The sequence below is a fragment of the Meles meles genome, chromosome 17 (assembly GCF_922984935.1).
Source record: "Meles meles chromosome 17, mMelMel3.1 paternal haplotype, whole genome shotgun sequence".
Taxonomy (NCBI): Eukaryota; Metazoa; Chordata; class Mammalia; order Carnivora; family Mustelidae; genus Meles; species Meles meles.
This window is the reverse complement of record NC_060082.1, coordinates 28,414,952-28,434,164: the sequence shown is the minus strand read 5'-3', so window position 1 is coordinate 28,434,164 and position 19,213 is coordinate 28,414,952. Positions and strand designations below refer to the sequence as shown.

At 50.9% G+C, this 19,213-nt stretch overlaps 1 protein-coding gene across 1 annotated transcript in view; it reads left to right on the top strand.

Annotated features, from left to right (window-relative positions):
* LGR6 (leucine rich repeat containing G protein-coupled receptor 6) overlaps window positions 1-19,213 on the top strand; it is a 117,222-nt gene that overhangs the window by 72,877 nt on the left and 25,132 nt on the right. The window contains exons 5-6 of the mRNA XM_045983082.1: window positions 2,677-2,892; window positions 7,989-8,060. Of these exons, the coding sequence (XP_045839038.1) occupies window positions 2,677-2,892; window positions 7,989-8,060 (288 nt within the window). The remainder of the gene's footprint in view (window positions 1-2,676; window positions 2,893-7,988; window positions 8,061-19,213) is intronic.

Here is a 19,213-nt window from a genome sequence, read left to right as displayed (position 1 = left end):
GTTAATCCCCCCTTTAGGTAGGCAATTGCAGAAACCGAGGTCCAGGCCTGTCTGACGAGCCAGGCCCCAGCTATCCTCGTCCCCTACATTCAATGGGTTGTTAGGCCTTATCGATTTGACTTCCTAAGGATGTCTGAAATCTGTGCCCACTTTCCCCATCCACACCGGTCCTCTATTCTCCTGCCTCGGACCCTTCATTCATGATACCTCACCTTCCACCTTGCCACCAAGACACTGCCCTCACTGAGCAGAAGGAAGTGGCGGTGGCATTTTTGTGGGACACTAAGAAAACTTAGAGTCTCATTGCTGGGTGATTTTATTGTGCCAGGGAGCCTGCCTGGCCAGCCCGGTACTATCCCAGGTCAGGAGCAACAAGAACTACCCGTAGGAGCAGATGCTTTTTGGGACTGGACAGCAGGGTGGCCAGATTCACTTCTCAAGCTTCTAGGACCATGGCTGTCCCTTTCTGGAGGAGGAGGTTGTGTAAAGCAACTCTCTCTTTGCTAATCTTCCTGCCTCCAGTCTGGCCTTTCTCTTATACCAACAAGGTCTGCAGAGGAATCTTTTCAAAACAGAAGTCTGGCTAGGTTCTTCCTTTGCTTAAAACCCTTCGGTGGCTCTCTGTTTCCTTTAGCACAGCGTTGCTTTCTAGACCCTGCGAGCTCTGGCTCCACCTGCCTGGCTAGCTCACCTTACACTCTCCCCGCATGCTTCCCCTCCCTCCTGCTGCAGCCCTACCTGACCATTCTCAGCCCCGTACCTTGCTGTACCCTCACCTTCCCACTTGCCAACCCTCTGCTCGGGATTCTTTTCCCCACCTCCTCCACTGACCAATTCCCCTTAGCCACCAGGTCTCTATGTAAGCATTACTTTCTCCTGGAGGCCTTTCCAGATGCTCACACAGGTGTGCTTCCCCTGCCTTCGCTGTCCTGTGAGTATGTCTGGCTTGCCCACTGGATTTAAGCTACATCAGGAAGGGCAGGGACATTGTCCTCTTCATAGCTGATGTGTATCCAATATTTCCCAAACCTGTCTGTGCACAGAAACTTCTAGGGTGTTCTTTAGAAACAGATTCCCAGGGGCTCCTGGGTGGCTCAGTTGGTGAAGCATCTGACTCTTGATCTTGGCTCAGATCTTGATATCAGAGCCGTGAGTTCAAGCCCCATGTTGGGCTCCAAGCAGAGCATGGAGCCTACTTAAAAAGAAACAAAAACAAGAAACAAAAACAGATTCCCAGGCCCCCTCTGGACCTTCTGAACAACACTCTCCTGGGGAGGAGCTTGGGAGTCTGGATTTTCACAGAGTTTCAGCCAGTCAGACCATCAAGAGTATGGTGACCACCATGGATGGACCATATCTGGAGTGATAGGCCTTGCCAGTAGAGGGCACTCACTGAAGGGTGTTTGGTCCCATCCTGCCAGGTTTGATGTGGGTGGGTGGTCTTTCTAATCTCAGCTTTCGAGAACAATCCAGGTCCGTTTACTATCCCATCTAAGGTCCCAGGATTGACCTGTTCTCTTCCCTTGGTGGTGAGCCAGGGAGTGTCTCCCAGTGGCCCTTAAGACGTTAGGCAAGAAGGGCACTGGTGAATTTGCTCAGGGAAGAGATAGAAGCCCAGCAGGACCTTCCTCTGCCCACCCCACACCACCAGTCACATCACTTGTTCTTCAGGTTCAGGCCTTTGTGGACAAAGGCTGGATGTCAATGACTGAGGTGCCATATACATGTGGGAGAGCCATACCTCAGGGCAGAGCCTCCCCTCAACATAGACAAGTTCAGGAGGGGGTCCATAGTCCCAGGCCAGATTGTCTGGTCCCTGTGGGACCAGCTACCTAGAGTGACCCGATTTCAGCCCACACTGAAGGCAGAATAGTGTATTGGTAAAGGACATCATGGCTGGGATACAGCCGTCAAAAGCTGACATGGGCAGTCTCCTCTTTGGCTGGGCTGAACTTCTAGGTCTTCTAGAATTTGCATCAGAAGTTCCCGTGTCACCTGGGAACCTCTGGTTGTCACGCAGACAGGATCACCACCATCTGTTCTCCTGTTCTGAAAAGTAGCCTAGCAAGGACTTCAACTGTAGCATATTAGGGACAATCAATTGAGCAGGAAGCCCTAGGACCTCGGCAGGAGCTTCATCAAACTACCGGGTCCTTGAAGAGACAAGGAGCAAGCGGAGCTGGGGTCAGAAGACAGGGAGTGGGTTGAATCTTCGAGGAAGCCTTCTCTTTGGCTAGGTCCAGAAGGAGGAGATTTCCCTCTATAAATGGTGGGAATATCCCTACTACATGGCCTTGAACTGGACAGGGTTGGAAAGAACAGTGTCTCACCCAAAGGAGGGGAGCTATGGCATAGAGTGAGAAGTCTGGGGGTGTGAGGGAAATACTGGTTATCCACAGAGGGGCTATGGGTTCAACATTGGATCTGACAGGAGGAGCTGGTGCCTTGAGTAGGAACATATGGCATAAAGGATCAAGAATTATGGGTTGGAATAGAGGCGAAATAGGGGAACTTAAAGAGGCGGGGTATAGGCTAAGTGGCAGCCAAGTCACAGCTGTAGTCCTAGGGTACCTCGAAGGCCCCGCAGGGGTCCGGGCTGGCCCAGCTCAGGTCAGTCCCAGACCGTGGTCTGCATCTTGCCCGGGATTGATCCTTATCCATCCTCTCTTCCACCAGGCGCCTAGATGCCAACCTCATCTCCCTGGTCCCGGAAAGGAGCTTTGAGGGGCTGTCTTCCCTCCGCCACCTGTGGTTGGACGACAATGCGCTCACCGAGATCCCTGTCAGGGCCCTCAACAACCTCCCTGCCTTGCAGGCCATGACCCTGGCCCTCAACCGCATCAGCCACATCCCTGACTACGCCTTCCAGAACCTCACCAGCCTTGTGGTGCTGTGAGTGCTGCCCTGCCCGCTCCCCACCCCCCAACTCCCAGCTGGGTCCTGCTGGGGCTGCGTGTTTACTCCACAGCTGGGTTGGAAGTCTGGATAGCTCTGCTCTTCTCTGCGTGGTACTGAACCTTCTGGCCTCAGTTTCTCCTTTTTAAAGTGAGGATGATCATCCCCTGTTGACCCCATGGGGATTTTCATGAGGCCAAATGACAGTAGAGCTGTAGAAGTGCTTTGAGAAGCCAGAACACCATGATCAGAAAACGGGGATTAAGCTACTAGTTTCTCGCTATGCAAGTATGATAACTATACCAAGCTGATTAGAATATAAGTCAACAATCTCTTAAGTGATTTCTACCACATTCAACAATCGGGTGTTGCAGTCTTACGCTTTGGCACAGGGATAGGATAAATTCATCTCGTTTCCCAGACTCAGAGAAGCAGAGAAAAGCCATCACTCATAATTAGACAGCAAAGCCCTGTCAGGGTAATTACTTGGGAGATGGTATCCCTGGCAGGAATTGGGGACTGGGGTTACCTCTGCCTCCCCGGTGGGAACTTCGGAGTGCAAATTAACTCCCAGCTAATTGCTATGAGTGATTGGTAAGTTCACAGAGTAATTACTAAGGGCTTGGAGGTCATGTGTAATTGCTTTGAGTTACACGCTAATTGCTGCGGGAACACATGCGTTAGTGACTCTGCTAAACGGCAACTTGCCTCCCCTGCTCTTGGAAATCTGGTGTGATTTTCCAAACCCGAGCATAGATGAGGTGTAGGTCCATCTAAAAGCTGAGCACTCAGGCACTAATTTGTTTGTCTAATCCTCTGTCCTGGGACGCTGGAAAACCAAGAAGAGCATCCTTATGGATCATGTCCTTCTACCAGGATGGCCATTCCATCTCTGCTTCTGGGGGTCAGTGGGGGTATTAATAGAGGGTGAACAGAGCAAGGTGACTGATTCTCATTTTGGTGACAGCCCAGTGACACCCTGAGGGAATGGGATCAGATCGTCATGAGAGACAAGACTGGGAAAATGAGGGCCACATGAGGGGTTCCAGACAAATGAGGAGCAACAGGTGTTTCCAGAACCCATATGTGGGGTGCTATAGAGTATGTAGGATGCTATAGAGTCTGAGAAGGATGTGAACAGCTGCTGCCCTCCAGGGGCTGGCAGTCTAATTGAGAGAGTGGACTAAATAATGGAAAAGATGGCTGGTGATGTCCTGTACCTTATGTCAAGATAGCTGGTGACAGATACAGATCCGTGCAGTGTTGGAAGGAAACCTGGGCCGATGGGGAAGTCTTCATGGGGAAGTTGGGGGTGGGTCCTGGGCCTGGGAAGATGAAGAACTAGACAGGTGAAGACCAACAGTGTTCCAAGCGGTGTCTTAGAAGTCTGGCTGTTTGGTGGCAGTGAATAGGCTAGTCTGGTGTGAGCAGAGGATCCTCCTGCAGAATGTGGCTGGGAAGGTGGGTAAGGGGACTCAGAGTCCGAGCAGGGACTTTGGCTTTTGTCGGTCGGGGGGAAAGGGAAGCTTGAGGGTTTTTGAGTAAAGATGAGCAGGGGGATATTTCAGGAAGGCTAGTTTGGAGGATGGGTGGAAATAGGGGACAGGTAGAAGGCTCTCGTCTATCAACCGAGGTCTGGTATAAGGGGGTGGGAGAAGGAATGGAAGACATGACTGTGAAGGATGTTTTAAAGGAAGGATAAATGTGATCTATGAAAGACCAGGAGGAAGGGGAATTAAGAATGACTCCAAAGTCTGGTTGGGAACCAGGAAATTGGAATGCTGGCATGCTGCGTATCTGGCGGTGGGGAGAGGCGGGGGGATCACACTGGGCAAAGGAGGGGCAAGGGAAGAAAATCTACCAGGGCGGAGCAAAGCTCAAGGGGAACAGGTCCCTTTGCCTGGAGCAGAGGACTCCTCTGCTCCTGCCTCCAACTCACCAGGACCTGGGAGGGAAGAGAAGTCCGGAGAAAGCTGTCCAGGGACTATGGGATGAGGTATAAAAAGACCCAGGAGGCAGATAAGGAAGACTGAGGATTATAGGAAGTAGGAAAGTTTGACTAAACCCAACTGCTGCGTAGGAGTCTGGCTGGCAGCGTAAACAGACAAGTGAGGTGGATGAGAAGGGGCTTCTGTGCAATCCAAACCCAGTCTACTTTGATCAGACTGCTGTGAGCGTGTGGACCTCCTTTGCCCACTGCTCTGGTGTTGGTGGGACCCCCAAGCAGCACTTAACTGGCTGGGTTAAGTGCAAATCTTGCAAACATGCAAATCTTTTTTTTTTTTTTTTCAAACATGCAAATCTTATCTCTTCATCTGAACTAGAAGCCCCAACACCCCCCCCCCCCCATAGGCTGGGCTGCTAGAGGCACCCAGGATGCCCATGCTGAGTGAGTGGTTTGGAAGAGGGAGTTGGAACCCTGGAGCTGGATATTTAGGAAGCTGAGATGGTGTAGACCAGAGATGCTGGGGGAGGAGGAAGGGGCTGGAAAATGTAAATGAGAGTCCAACAGGACGCAGGAAGAAATGGTAAGTTTGGTGACAGTCGGGATACAAGCATCAGGCATTAAGGAAAATCAAAAGCCCTTGTTAGGGGAGGGAGTGTATTCCCAGAAGGCTATGTTTTCCCTGTCAAATCCGAAGCTGCCTATGGCAGGGGCCTATCTCCCAGTGGAACCTGGGAGGTGGACAAGGATGGGGAAGACCTACAGGACCCACAACTCTCAAGACCCCTGTTTCTATCCATGTGTGCTGGGTGGGGTCTTCCTGTCACCTTGGTATTTGAACAGCATCTTAGAGGCCTGTGTGATTTCCTCTCCTTGTAAGAGATTTCCTTTTTCTGCCTGAAGAAGCTTCTTAATTCTTGAACTTTACTAGCTTAACTAGAATATGTCATGGTGTAAAATATTCTGTATCTGATTTTTCTGGAACATTGTATGTCTGTGAGCTGCAGATTCTATGCTTTCTCCACTAGAGAATTTTCTTCCATATTCTGTGTTTGAATACATCTTCTGTCTCGTGTTTCGGTTCTCTCCCTCAGACATGTCAACTACCCGTGTATTGAATCACCTTTATGTCTTCTCCATCTATGCACTTCTGTTCTAACCTTTTTGTCTCATTCAGCCACGTTCACCATGATTATCTCAAGCTTTTTCTCTGACACCAGTTCATTTTAGGCAACGTTGACCCTGTTTCTTGGCTCAAGTTTTTAATAGTGTAGTTTCGGTTCTCAGTGTTTTTGTTGCCTACGATGTCATTTTCTCTTTCTTTTTTTTTTTTAAGATTTTATTTATTTATTTGACAGATCACAAGTAGGCAGAGAGGCAGGCGGGGCGGGGGGGGGGAAGCAGGCTCCCCACCAAGCAGAGAGCCCGACGCAGAGCTCGATCCCAGAACCCTGAGATCATGACCTAAGCTGAAGGCAGAGGCTTTAACCCACTGAGCCATCCAAGGGCCCCTTCTCTTTCGTTTTTAAAACTTCATTTTGGAAATACTGTTTTTTGAGCTTGTTTTGTAGCAGGAGGCTATTGTGGTAAATTTCCTTCTGTGTCTCATCCATTCATTGTATTTTTTTTTTCTTGGCTTGAAACTTTACCTGCCTTTGCACCCACTCTTCTCCCCATCCTCGGTCTCCCTGGTGCATCCATAACTGCCATGTGATTTCTTTATTCTGGCTTATGCATGGAAAGCTGTCTCCTTGTTCTAGCTTATGCATGGAAAACTGTCTCCTTGTCCTAGCTGTGTCATCTGGGGAGCCCCTTCTAGCTGTAGTTTGTGGGCTAGTATTGTGGGGTAAATGAGATTCCATCTGCTTTTCTGTGCCCGGGCGGCGGGGTGAAGGTAGGGGGAATGTGCTCTGAGGGGGAGCCCAGCCTTTGTCAGGCAGCCGGGGCTCTGCTGTATCTGCAGGTTCAGAGTGTGTTAAATGTGTGAGTTCACTCCCTCCACCCAAGAATTCCCTCGGGCTTCAAGTCATTTCCTCGAGTCAGTGAGTAGCTTGGAGCCTTTATTTTACTTCCCAGTGTCACCTGTTTCCTCTGGAAGCCAGACGTGGGGAAGGGAGATAAACCTTCTCCATAGAGCTGCTTCTCTTTAGATCTGGGGTTTTAGGGGTAACTCTCAGGATTTTGTTTTTTTTGCCAGCTCAGTTCCTGGAGAAAGCAGGACTAGTTAGGAGTTCCAGAGTTTCACCTCGGTCACCAGTCTGTGCAGTTTGTTTACATTGGGTTATGTCTCTGTCCTTGCTTTGCTGCTACTTGTAATATTGGGTCTAGAGTCAGGGGTCTTGTTTTTGCTATTTTTGCTTATTTCGTTAGGAATTGGGAGAAGATCATTCTGTCATTCGTTTTCAGTTAGCTCTTTACTTTGGAAATTTCTTCCGGGCTGATCTCCTACCTCTCCCCGACCTACATACGCTCTGGCCAGGTGCTTCACCATCCAGCACAGACACACATGCTCATTCCCACCTCCCCTCCTCTATCCCCCTGTTACCTCTGCCTGGAATGCCCTTCCCTCTGTTTGTCCGGATCACCTACCCTTCAAGGCTCTGCTCTGGATTACCACCTCTGTAAAGCCTTCCCTAACTCCTCTGGTCTTACCAGTCTCCCATCTCTGAGCCTGTCTACAGCTCTCTCCAGCTATAACAAAAAGCTTAGCCTTTAATTATATGTTGTCTACCGCGGTTTGCTGTTGACTCCCATAAGCGCGTCTGGCCACTGAGTCAGGCAGGCTGGGTCCTGGGGAGCAGGACCATAGAAGAAGCCTCAGAATGGAGCCCCCCTGACATCAGGACTCTCTCCAAGAGCTTAGTGGGAGCCTGCCTTAGCCTTGGTCTTGGGCATTCCTCTTGTGTTTTCCTTCAGTAGGAAGTGAAAACCATGTAGCCCATGGTTGATTCAGCCTTGGGGATTGTAACTTCAGAAGTCAGTCTTGGCTAATCGTTTTGTCCCTGGAGACAAAGGGCTGGACCACTGGGGTCAGTGTGTTCATGCTTCTGCCTCCACCTTCTGACTGAAGCCACCGTCTGCTTTCTGCCCCCGCCCCGGGCCCGATGCTGTGGGCACCCGTTCTGACGTGCCTTTCCTTCCCACACAGGCATCTTCATAACAACCGCATCCAGCATCTGGGGACCCACAGCTTCGAGGGGCTGCACAATCTGGAGACACTGTAAGTTCTGGGGTTGTGGTGGGGCCCTGTCCTGGTGAGGAGAGCCTGAACGCCTGGAGGCGGGGGGGAGGCTGGCAGAGGGAGAAACCAGTGAGACTGGGGTGCTGGGCACTGGCTCCAGGCCTGCTCACCCACGTGGCCCTCCCTGGCGTTCTCTCTAGGATGCCTCTCTGAATGCATTCTTCCCTCCTTCAGGTGGGTGGAATGTGCCTTCTGGGAGTTCAGGGTGGCCCAGAGAGGGAGAATCTAGGATCTCTGCCAGCAGAGACCACCGAAATAATGAACATTCCAGATAGGAAAGCCAGAAGAACGAGGATCTTGAGGCTGGGGACTATAAGGCTTGGGGATGGGGATGGGCGGACTCGATGGCAGTTTTGGCATGTGTTTCAGGGTGGCTGCTGATGGAAGGGAGGGTAATACCATGGACTCATGCCAGCATGGTTGGCCAGTCAATCTAACTAGCCAAATGATTAATGGGGAGATGGCCCATTCAGCAGTCCAGCCTGACTATAAAAAGCACCCAAGTTGTTGACTCTCAAAAAGCCATATTATTCACACATCATCATCCTGGAATTCAGTTAAGGTCAGAACGCACCCAAACCCTCCCATCATTTCCTCTGGAGTCCCGCCAGCCCCCACAGAGTGGGCTGAGTGGGCCCCATTTGAGCAGACAACTGGCTGGGCTCTCTAAGTATGCTGGCCATGCCAGCTGAGGTCCTGCAGTTCCCACAAGGCAGCTGGCTGCCACAGCCACCTGGTGCAGGCCACCAGCGCCAGGGAGAGAGGGAGCCCCCCCCCACCTCCGCCCCCATCCCTGGTCACTGAGAGTGAGCCATTAAGGTTGGGGCAGGGCTCACATGTCAGGCGCATGATCACGGTCACGGTGCCTTTGCCTCCCCTCCTCCACCTCCCCCCTCCCCGCCCAACACCCAGACACACACCCAAGCTCCCAAGGTGAGGGATTTTTCAAGAACCCAAAGCACCCCAGGAGAAAATGCCGGGAGACAAGCTGTGACCCAAGGAGGCAGTGGTTTGGGGAAAGCCATTTGGCAAGTCTAGCCCAGGAGGTCTGGGCTGTCTGCATTTGTGGTTGTGGAGGGGAAGGAAGTAGGGAGGCTGAGACCAATGCTCTGCTCCTCTTTCCGGTGGGCGGGAGACCCAGGAGCCCTGTCGTTCCCTTGGGCTTGGCCTGGAGCAGGAGAAATGGCAGAGCTGGGCCTGGCTTTCCCTGCGCCCTCACTCTGCTGCTGACCAAGTGCCTCGGAGTGGGGGTTGGGGGGATGTGCCCCAGCCTGGAGTCAGGAAAGTTGGAACCTCTCCCCACCACTGTGCGTGACTTGGGCTCTGTGTTCTCTTCTCTAGCCTCCACAGACAGCCGGCCAGTGAAAGCCGGACACTGTAGCCCGCTCCACCAACACGCTAGCAACCCGAGGTCCAGGGAAGAGGCATGGCACCCCAGAGTTACTCCCTCAGTTCGGGACAGAGCAGATCTGGGATGTACTGAGAAAATGCCCATGGAAGCTCCTAACTTAGTGCCCTGCACCCCTCAGCCATCTGAGTCGACTGTGAATTGTGCAAGTCTACTATGGCTAGGTGTTTGGGGTCAGGGGTGGCCAGGGACCTCTTAAGGCCCATGCCACCGACACTGCCTTCCCTCAGGAGATACGGGAGTTGGGGGGGGCGGAATTTGGAGCTGCTGGGCATCAGCAGAGTGGCAAGGAGCCCAGTGTTATCTGCCCTGGGGTGTGAGGGCTGTGAGTTCTGCCGGGAAATCCAGTGGGGAGGGGGTACGCATACTGGGTGTGGGTTGGCACCTCTAAAAAGCCACCTAGCAGCTATTTCTTCACTTTTGGGGCACACTGCCTAATTCTTTCTCAATTAGCCGCTGGATTGCTGCGCGGGGCATTTGGCTCAGCTGGTGCTGGCTTAATTACAGAGCAATCCTGCCGCTAAGTGCCCACTGTACCTTTCATCTATGAGAGTGCTTGGCTCCGTCACACAGAGCCCAGGGCCTGCGCCCACTGCCCAGATGCAAAATGCAAGGCAAAGAGACAGGAGAACGCTTTATCGCAAAGTCTGTGGCCCTTAGCATCCGATAGCCGAGGCTCAAGCCAGTTCTACCAGCTGTGGGACCTTGGTCGAGGCATTTGCCTTCATGAGTCTTAGTTTTCTAATCTGCAGTGTAATACCGCTAATCACCCTGATCTAATGGGTTGATGTGTGGATTAAATGAGCTGATGTGTGTACAGTCCGTACAGAGCCTGGGAATCCATGTTAGGAACCTGCCCTGCACTCCTTTCTCATCCCCACCCCCTCTTCTGAGGGCCTCAATCTCCACAACACAGCTTCCCTCCCTGCCCTTGAGGGATAAGCTCCTCTTCCAACTTTTGATCTCCAATTAAAAAGGGGAAAAGTGTGTTCTTTATCCTCTATCCACCCCCCCCCCCAGCATTTGCTGGGGGAGCCTGCAGGGGCAGCCAGATGTGGAAAGGGGGAGGAGTGGCCGGGAGAATAAAAGGAGAAAGAAAGATAGTGAAACCTTTTAATTGTTGCATAATTGGCACACTTTGCAGCCTCGGTTATTACTTTGGAGCTTTTCATGTGAGCGTCTTCATTGGAAGGGTATTTGTCCCTCGGGCCCCATACATCTCTGCCACTTAGACCTCTCTCATCTCCGCAGCAGGGGAAGATCAACGCCCCCTAGCCGAAGCTGTGGTTTGGCTCTGTCTGCAGGCTTCTTTGGGGGAGAGCCGCTCCCAGTCCTTCCACCTGGGGAGGAGGGACCAGGTACGGGCCCGGGCCCGGCGCATGCGTGGTCCCACAGCCATCCCCTACCGCCCGCAGCGGGTGATGCACATGTACAGTGCACGCGCCACCACGTGCCCGTGTGGCTCAGGCCCTCCACGCTCTTCACCGCACAGTGCGCCCTCCCACCTCACACCCCCGCACAGCACACAGATACCTGGTGTAAACATGCCCACGGCAACACGGTCTCGCCTATGCTCTCTGCTCTAGAGGTCAGGCCACCTGGGTCCCACCCCTGGTTCCACTTCTGCAAGCTGAGTCAGCCAGGGCAAAAAGCCACACCTCTGTGAGCCTCGATGCCCCTGTCTGCACAATGGGCTGCCTCCGAGTCTGAGGAGTGAGTGAGATAAGCAGGCACTGTATTCTCGTTTATTCCAAGAGAACCAGGCTAATCCAAGTGATTTGGGCAGGGCCCAGTGTCTGGGTGAGCAGAGCAAAGCAGGTGGACTCCACAGGCCCCAGGCACAAGCCATACTGCACAGGGAGAAGCTCTGGGACCTTGATCCCATTTTTCCTGATGCCTTCATCATCATTCCCGACCTTGCCAAGAAATCCTAGCGTGTGGGAGACAGGATGAACTCTGTCCTGCCCCCACAGCTCCTTTCTGCTTCCACAGTGAGGATGTCCCACCCCTGTTGGGAATTTCAGAATCAGAGAAGAGCCAGCCCTGAACCCTTGAAATACCTTTTTCCTCTACTTTCCAGATCAGACCAAATCCAGAGATTTGGGACAAGTTGCCCAGATTTCTGTAGTTTGTAAGTGATGGTAAACCACTAGAATCCAAACCTCTTACCTCCTAATACATTGCTCCACATAACCCTAGCTGCTGTGAGGTCAGATTAGTTACAGGACTTCCCAGACTGAGAAATAAGAGAAAGCATGACCAGGAACAGTTCTGGGAAGGTTCTCCCAGGAGATCCCAGGGACTTGAAACCAGGCCCTCTTGCCCTTAGGTCAGTTGCCTGGAGATCCATGCTCAGAGGCCACAGGATGCTAGTCAGGGGCTGTCACGTCATGATCCTTGAATCCCCAGCCACACCTACCAATAAAGTCTGTGCTAAATACGTACATATATACATACATACATACAGCCCGGCAAATGCAATTACAGCCCCCAGGCCCACCCCCACTCCCTAGATCTGGGAATCTGATGTCTGTGTCTTAGGTAGAACTCAGAGGGGCAAGGCCTAGGATGGATCTGGGGACAACACGCCTCTCTGCCCTTATTCCTGGGCAATGATATCTGGGCCCTGTTGGAACCTCATTGAACACATCAGACCCTATTGGAGCTCCTGTGCTGGCTAGACCTTTCTGCCTTTGAAGGGGAACTTGGGGTCATAGTAAGAACAGAAACCTCCTGTACAAAACAGCACCAGCATTCAGCTGGGATCTGGGAGGAGAGGAGAGCAAAGCAGGAACTTACAGAATTCTGCCATATAATATAAGATCGTGCATTCCATGTAAACCTCCTCTGGTGCCAGATGCCCCATTGAGCTGCTTCTACAGAATATTTTTATTTCAGCAGCAGCTGTGGCTGCAAAGTGTTCCTCTGTCTCCATGTCATTGAAACCATCCCCACCAACAGATTTTGCTCTAACTTGGTCCTGAGAGGATCTAGCCACCTCTCAGTCCTGGGCCTGATGATCAGCCTTTGGCCTGGACGGAACAGCCAGACAGGTCTCCACTGGAGGCTTTTCCAGTGCTCAGGGACATTCTAGAGTGGAACAAGGACTGGACTAGAGTTAGAACACCTGCTTTGAGATCCACATGCCACCAGCACGTGACCTGTGCAAGTCCCCTGACCTCTCAGGAGACTCAGTTGCCATCAGAGAAAATGGGGATGATATTTTACCATTCATAAGCAGTACTTACAGTGCCTGGAATGCTGTCGTGCTTCATTTATGTTCGTGTTCTCTTTTTTGTCCTCCCATTTAATGCTGGAGAGACAGCAATGTGCCACCTCCCAAATTAACTAATTAAATAACTTTTCTTTCTTTCCTTTCTTCCTTCCTTCTTTCCTTCCTGTCTTTCTCCCTCCCTCTCTTTCTCCTCCTCCTTCATTTGACCTTGGGTCTTAGGGTGGCAGGGAGGGTATTGCCCAGAGGTGTCCCTTCGTAGCAGTCCATGGGTGACTCATCCCCTCTAGAGGGTGGATAGCAGTTCCCAGGAGTCAGGGCACGGCTACTATATAGTTTCCTGTGTCTGCCGTAACAAATCACCACAAATTTTGTGGCTTAAAAACAAAACCCAGAAATGTATTCTCCCACAGTTCTGGAAGAGGCCAGAAGTCCAAAATCCAGGTGCTGGCACGATTGGTTCCTTGTGGAAGTTTGAGGCAGAATCTGTTCCAGGCCTCGCTCTCACTTTTGGTGGCTGCTGGCGACCCTTGGCATTCCTTGGCTTACAGACGCCTCCGTCCCTCCAGACTCTGCCTCTGTCCTCACATGGCCTTCTCCTTGTTTCTTTTTATAAGGACACTTGTCATTGGATTTTGGGCCATCCTGTTCATCCAGAATGATCATACTTGAAGATCCTTAATTACATCGACAAAGGCCCTTTTTCCCAATAAAGTCATAGTCACAGGTTCCAGGGCTTAGGACTGGGACATAGTTTTGAGGGAACTAAAGTTCAGTCCATGGCAGCTACCTCTGAGGCCGGGCCCTCTTGGGCAAAAGCATGAGTGGGGCAGAGGTTCAGATGAATCTCGTCAATTTTCTTTCTAATCTTAAGACGGTGCTGATTATCCCACAGATAATTCCCTGCAGTTAAGAGAATCAAAAATAGTTTTGTAAAGGCTGTTGCCCCTCAGAGCTCCCTTACACCCACACCCACCCTGCCCGGCAACCGCTTGTTGAGGAAAACAAGGCAGGAATTATGCATCCTTTGTGTTAGAGGTAAGGAAACTGAGGCAGAGAGGGTTTGACTCACACATTTCTTTAAAAGCCGGGACTTGAACCTGAGTTTTTCTGTCCTTGGCGCAGCTTCACCCATCAGACCACACAATGCTTCTCCAGGCTAACCCTGTAAGAACCAAGGACCTCTTTCCTCGCCAGTTCTTAATCATCTTACATTTGTGGGTTTATTAGCTGCAAATTTGTGGGGTTTTGTGGCTTATAGAGGAATTTATTGTTCCATATAAAACTTTTTTTCTGGCTTTCCCCGCAGAAGCACTAGTGACTTCTCAGAGGCAGAAAATCAAGCTGCCCAGGGAGTTTGTCTCGTGTTCTCAAACCGTGACACGTTATCATTGCTCTTCCTGGTACTGCGTTCCTGTGCCCATCACCCTGGTGCTTGGGGTGACCAAGGTCACCATTCTTGTCACTGGCAATGGGGCCAAAGCTTCTACTCTCAACTTCTGCTGCTCCCACAGGCACCCTGTCCAGCTGGTCTGCAGTTGGGGGGTGGGGAATAGGAGTTTAAGGGGGCAGGTGGGGAGTGGGGCGCTGGTGGCACCATGTTGGAACCACTTAGCAACAGGTTCTCTGGTAGACACCATAGAGAGGAAACAAGTTCAGGGCTGGCCCTTAATATCTGTGGGAAGGAGGAACTGGTAAGAATCAATAATTACCAGGGGCACCTGAGAGGCTCAGTCAGTTAAGCGTCTGACCTTTGATTTCGGCTCAGGTCATGATCTCAAGGTCGTGAGATGGAGCCTCATGTTGAGCTCAGAACTTCGTGGGGAATCTGCTTGGGATTCTCTCCCTCTGCCCTTCCCCCTGCTCTCTTTCTTTCAAATAAATAAATAAATAAATAAATCTTTTTTTAAAGAAACAATAATTACCACTCTCTTTTCTGTTTCTTTGGGTTTTCTCATTCCATAAACATTTATTGAGCTGATAGTATGTGCCAGGCGGTCACATGAGCACTAGGGAAGCACTTATGAACAAGAAAATTGCGGCCCCTGCTATCACAGAGACTAAGGGTTCTAGATCAGGAGTCCTGACTTCTTTTTAACTTATTACTCATGTACTGTTGCCAGCATTCTGACCTCATCTCCCTAGCTCCCCAGAATCTGACTACTCACCCTTCGACTGCTACCGTACCAGCCCAAGCCAACACCCTTCTCTCACCTGGTCCCTCTGCCTTCATCCTTACAATCTCTTTTCAACACAACAGCCTGAAGGATTCTTTTAAAATACAAATTAGATCATATTACTCTCCTATTCAAAACCCTCCAGTGGCTCCCCATCATCCTCTGGAAAGAAGCCAAAGTTCTACAAAGTTCTGGACAAAAGCCTACAGGTTCCACAAGGTCTCAGGTGATGTGACACCCTGCTACCTCTCTGGTCTCACTCCTTCCTCAATCTACTCCAGTCACAGTAGCTTCCTTGGATATATCAGATGGACATGCTCCTGCCTCAGGACCTTTGCACTGATTCTTTCTTTGTCTGGAATGTTCTTCCTACAGTTCTCCACATCTTTCAGGTCTTTTCCCACATGTCACCTCTTTAGCAAGGTCCTCTTTGATCACTACTTTGCAACATTTCCTATTACTCTCCGTCTCCTTTTCCTACTTAATTTTCTCTATGGAGCTCACCAATCTGATACCAATTTTATCTATCTATCTATTTAGGTTGTTTGTTGGTTGTCTGTCTCCCTCCTCTCCATGAGTGTTTTTTTTTTTTTTTTTTTAATTTTATTTATTTGTTTGACAGAGAAAGAGAGCACAGCAGGGGGAGCAGCAGGCAGAGGGACAGGGAGAAGCAGGCTTCCCACCAAGTAGAGAGCCCAATGTGGGGCTTGATCCCAGGACCCTGGGATCACGACCTGAGCCGAAGGCAGACCCTTAACCGACTGAGCCACCCAGATACCCACTCCATGAGTTTTTGTAGCCCCTGACATGGTGCCTGACACGGGTAAGGTACTCAGTAAATACTTGTTGAATATATGAATGGGTTTATGGCCCTTGGCAAGTCCCTGTTCCTCTCTGAGCTTCAGTTTCTTCACCTGTGCTGTGAGGGCAGTGGATTCCCCAGTCTGTAGGGTTCAGCCCAGCTCTGGTCATCCATACTTACTGCGGTGTGAGTCTCCAGCCCAAATCCAGAGAGTCCCGAACATGGGCTGAACCCACTGGGATGGTCCCTTATCCTTGCCTTAGGGATAGGTCCCCCCCTCACTCCCCATAAGCCCTGTGGTTGAAGCCCAGGACCCTGACATAAGACCAGTGATCTAAAGTCACTAGCACAAATCCTCAGGCTGCATCCTGCTTGGACCAGGGCGCTCACAAAGCTGTCAGGTCATGGGGCGCCTGGGTGGCTCAGTGGATTAAAGCCTCTGCCTTCAGCTCAGGTCACGATCCCAGGATCCTGGGATCGAGTCCCACATTGGGCTCTCTGCTCGGTGGGGAGCCTGCTCCCTACCTCCCCACCTGCCTCTCTGCCTACTTGTGATCTCTCTCTGTCAAATAAATAAATAAACTCTTAAAAAAAAAAAAAAGCTATCAGCTCCCCTGCATTAATGGGCCTATGACCTCCAGGTGAGGGGCGTGCTGCCCCAGGGTCTGCCCACATCTAGAGGATGCGGTTCTGTTGTACCATTCCTCCATGTGGCTAGGGCTTTTCTGGGGAGAGTGGTGAGAATATGAAATATCCACGTGCCTTGTTTACATGTGGGAGAAGTCTTTGGTGGAATATGGTAATCGTCTTTGGAAGACGGTTATGCATGGTCTTCCAGCTGACAGGACACGGGCTAAGGGAGGAAAGAAAGGGGGTGCTCGAGCTCAGGGTGAGGAAGTGTTCCTTAATCTTCAGAGCAGCCCCACTGCGGTGCCCTGGACGCCCAGCCTGGACAGTGGGCCCTGCCATTTGCATGGTCCAGGCAGAAACCGGACCCCCATCCATTTGGAATCTCACAGAGGAGTCCCTCGAGGGAGCAGATTGGACTGTTCCATGCCTCCCTTCCAGGACTGGGTTTCTCTGATCCCAGGTGCTTCGTGAAGGTGCGGCAGCGAGTGATGGCAGGGTCCGGGGGCTGGCAACTTTCATTCCAACTGGGGCTGCTGTGGCTTCAGGTATTTTCTCAGTTTTCTTTCTGGCAGGGAAGTGAGTGTGGGTGGAGGGAGGTTAGGAGGAAGGTGTGTCTGTGTCTCTCAATAGAAACTGAGGACAATTTTACTAATTGCTGCATTTATTAATGGGTGGCCTTTTATGTAGGTTGTTTAGAAGGTAAAACAATGCTGTTAGTCATAAAGTCTTTGTTGGTTCCTGGCTTGCCAGGTCATCTGCCCCGAAGCATGCGGAGTCAGATGGAGATAAAGGCTCAGTCTGCAAGACCGGAAGAGCAATTAAGCCACGGATTTGTTGCCTGCCTTTGTTACAGGCCTTTGGGAGATAAAAATGGCTCAGAGTTTACAATCAGGAACGTCTGTGTTTTGTGTTTCACACGGGGGAGGCTAGGCTCACCTGCATTCCTCCATGTGCCCTTATCTGTGATCTGATTTAATAAACACAAATATTAGCCTTGAGAATAAAGTGTAAGCGGAAGACCAATTAATTATATTAATCTTCCTTTATTGTTGTGAAGAGTAGAGAGACCAACTTGTGTGTCTGCTGTTGCAGTGTCTGATGAATGGAAGCGTCTGTTCTGGTGTCTCGTGTCTAGTACAAGGAAGAGAGGGAAAGAATTGGCATTATTTGTTTTTTCTTTTCTTTTTGTTCTTTCTTTCTTTGTCAGAGAGAGAGAGCACAAGCAGGGGGAGTGGCAGGCAGAGGGGGAAGCAGGCTCCCTGCTGAGCAGAGAGCCCAAAGTGGGACTTGATCCCAGGGCCCCGGGATCATGACCTGAGCCGAAGGCCGACCTTTAACCGACGAGCCACCCAGGCGTCACGAATCGGAATTATCTGAATAACTACTTTGTGCAGGTTCTGGACCTGGTGAACAGAGCAGCCTTATGTAATGGGCATTCCTAATGTATAGATGAGGAACAGACCGACCAAAGTTAAGTGCCTGCTTCAAGGTGATCCTGTCGGTACACAGAGGACAAAGCTCTTTCTCCTCTAAGACCGGAAACACACAAATGGACATCTAGCCTTGTAACCAACTGGCTTTGGCATGCGTAGTGGCACCCAAAGAGACTGCCACAGGGTTTCTTCCCCTGGGAGGAAGCCTGGTCCTCCCCCTCCATTTATCCTCCTTCCCACTCTCCCGAAAATCTTTTTCTCAGCCCTGCTACTTGGAGCCTAGCTGGGATGCACCTCTGGGAGGTCTATAGAAAAGATGTTAAACCAAGAGCCAACAGGCCTAACTTCAAATCCAGGCTATGGGATTTGCCGTGATTTACCTCCTCTCTCTGAGCCTCCATGTCCTTATCAATAAAAGGAAGACTCTAGACGAAATGACTCTTAAATCCTGCTATCTCTGCTCGAAGGCCATGGTGAGGCTCCCCAGAGAGCTCAGGAGTTGGCCATTTCTGCGCAGCCAGATGGAAAGGAGAAAACTGGGGATGTGGATCCTTGAACAGCGTGGGGCTTGGGTCATCTCTTCAGCTACTTTCACGGAGAGTGTAGGACTGCCATCAGTTTTGATTAGGTTTGCCTGGAAGTGGCTGAGCAGATGAAGGGGGCTATTAGCCGTGGACAGCTGCAGCCTCTGGACTGAATTCTGGCTGGAGCTGAGAATGGTTTTTCTTTAACCTCAGCCCTTCCCTGCCTGCTCCCAGCTCCTGGGAACGGCATACAGAACGATGAACTCTTCCTGGGCTTCTGGCTGATTCTGGACTATTAAAGATAAAAGACTATAAAGCCATGGATGAGTTGTCCAGCTGAAGTTCAGGGCGTCCTACACCGCCCTGCAATGCAGGAGTCAGACCAAATGAGCTTGTGCCAGGAAAGGTCCTTCCTGCGATGCTATTGCCAAGAGGCTGCATGATAGCTTCTAATCCCAAGGGGCTGAAACAGTACCCAAATGCGGCCAGCCACAAAGGCCAAAGCAGCCTCCATCTCCAGGCCTTGACAATATGGTCATCCTTGACAATGACTGTTCACATATATGGCCCTGTGCCTGGGCTTCAGGAGACCCAAAGGGAACCCACGTGCTTCCTGATGGCAATAAGCTTCCTGTCTCATGGGGAAGGCACTACGTATGCAGATAAGCCCATGCTGGACTCTAGCTGCCTGGGCTTCAGTCCCGGCTCTTCCGTCCTGTGCCCAGATGCCCTCTCTCTGTGCCTCAGTTTCTCACATGCAAAATGAAGATGGTAGTAGTATCTACCTCAAAGCGTTGGCACGGGAAAGAAATGAATTAATATCTTTATATAAATCACCCAGAATCGTGACTGTTCCATAGTAATTACTATCATTATTATCATCATTATTACCGCCACCACCATTATTACCAGTCTAATGGTAAGCA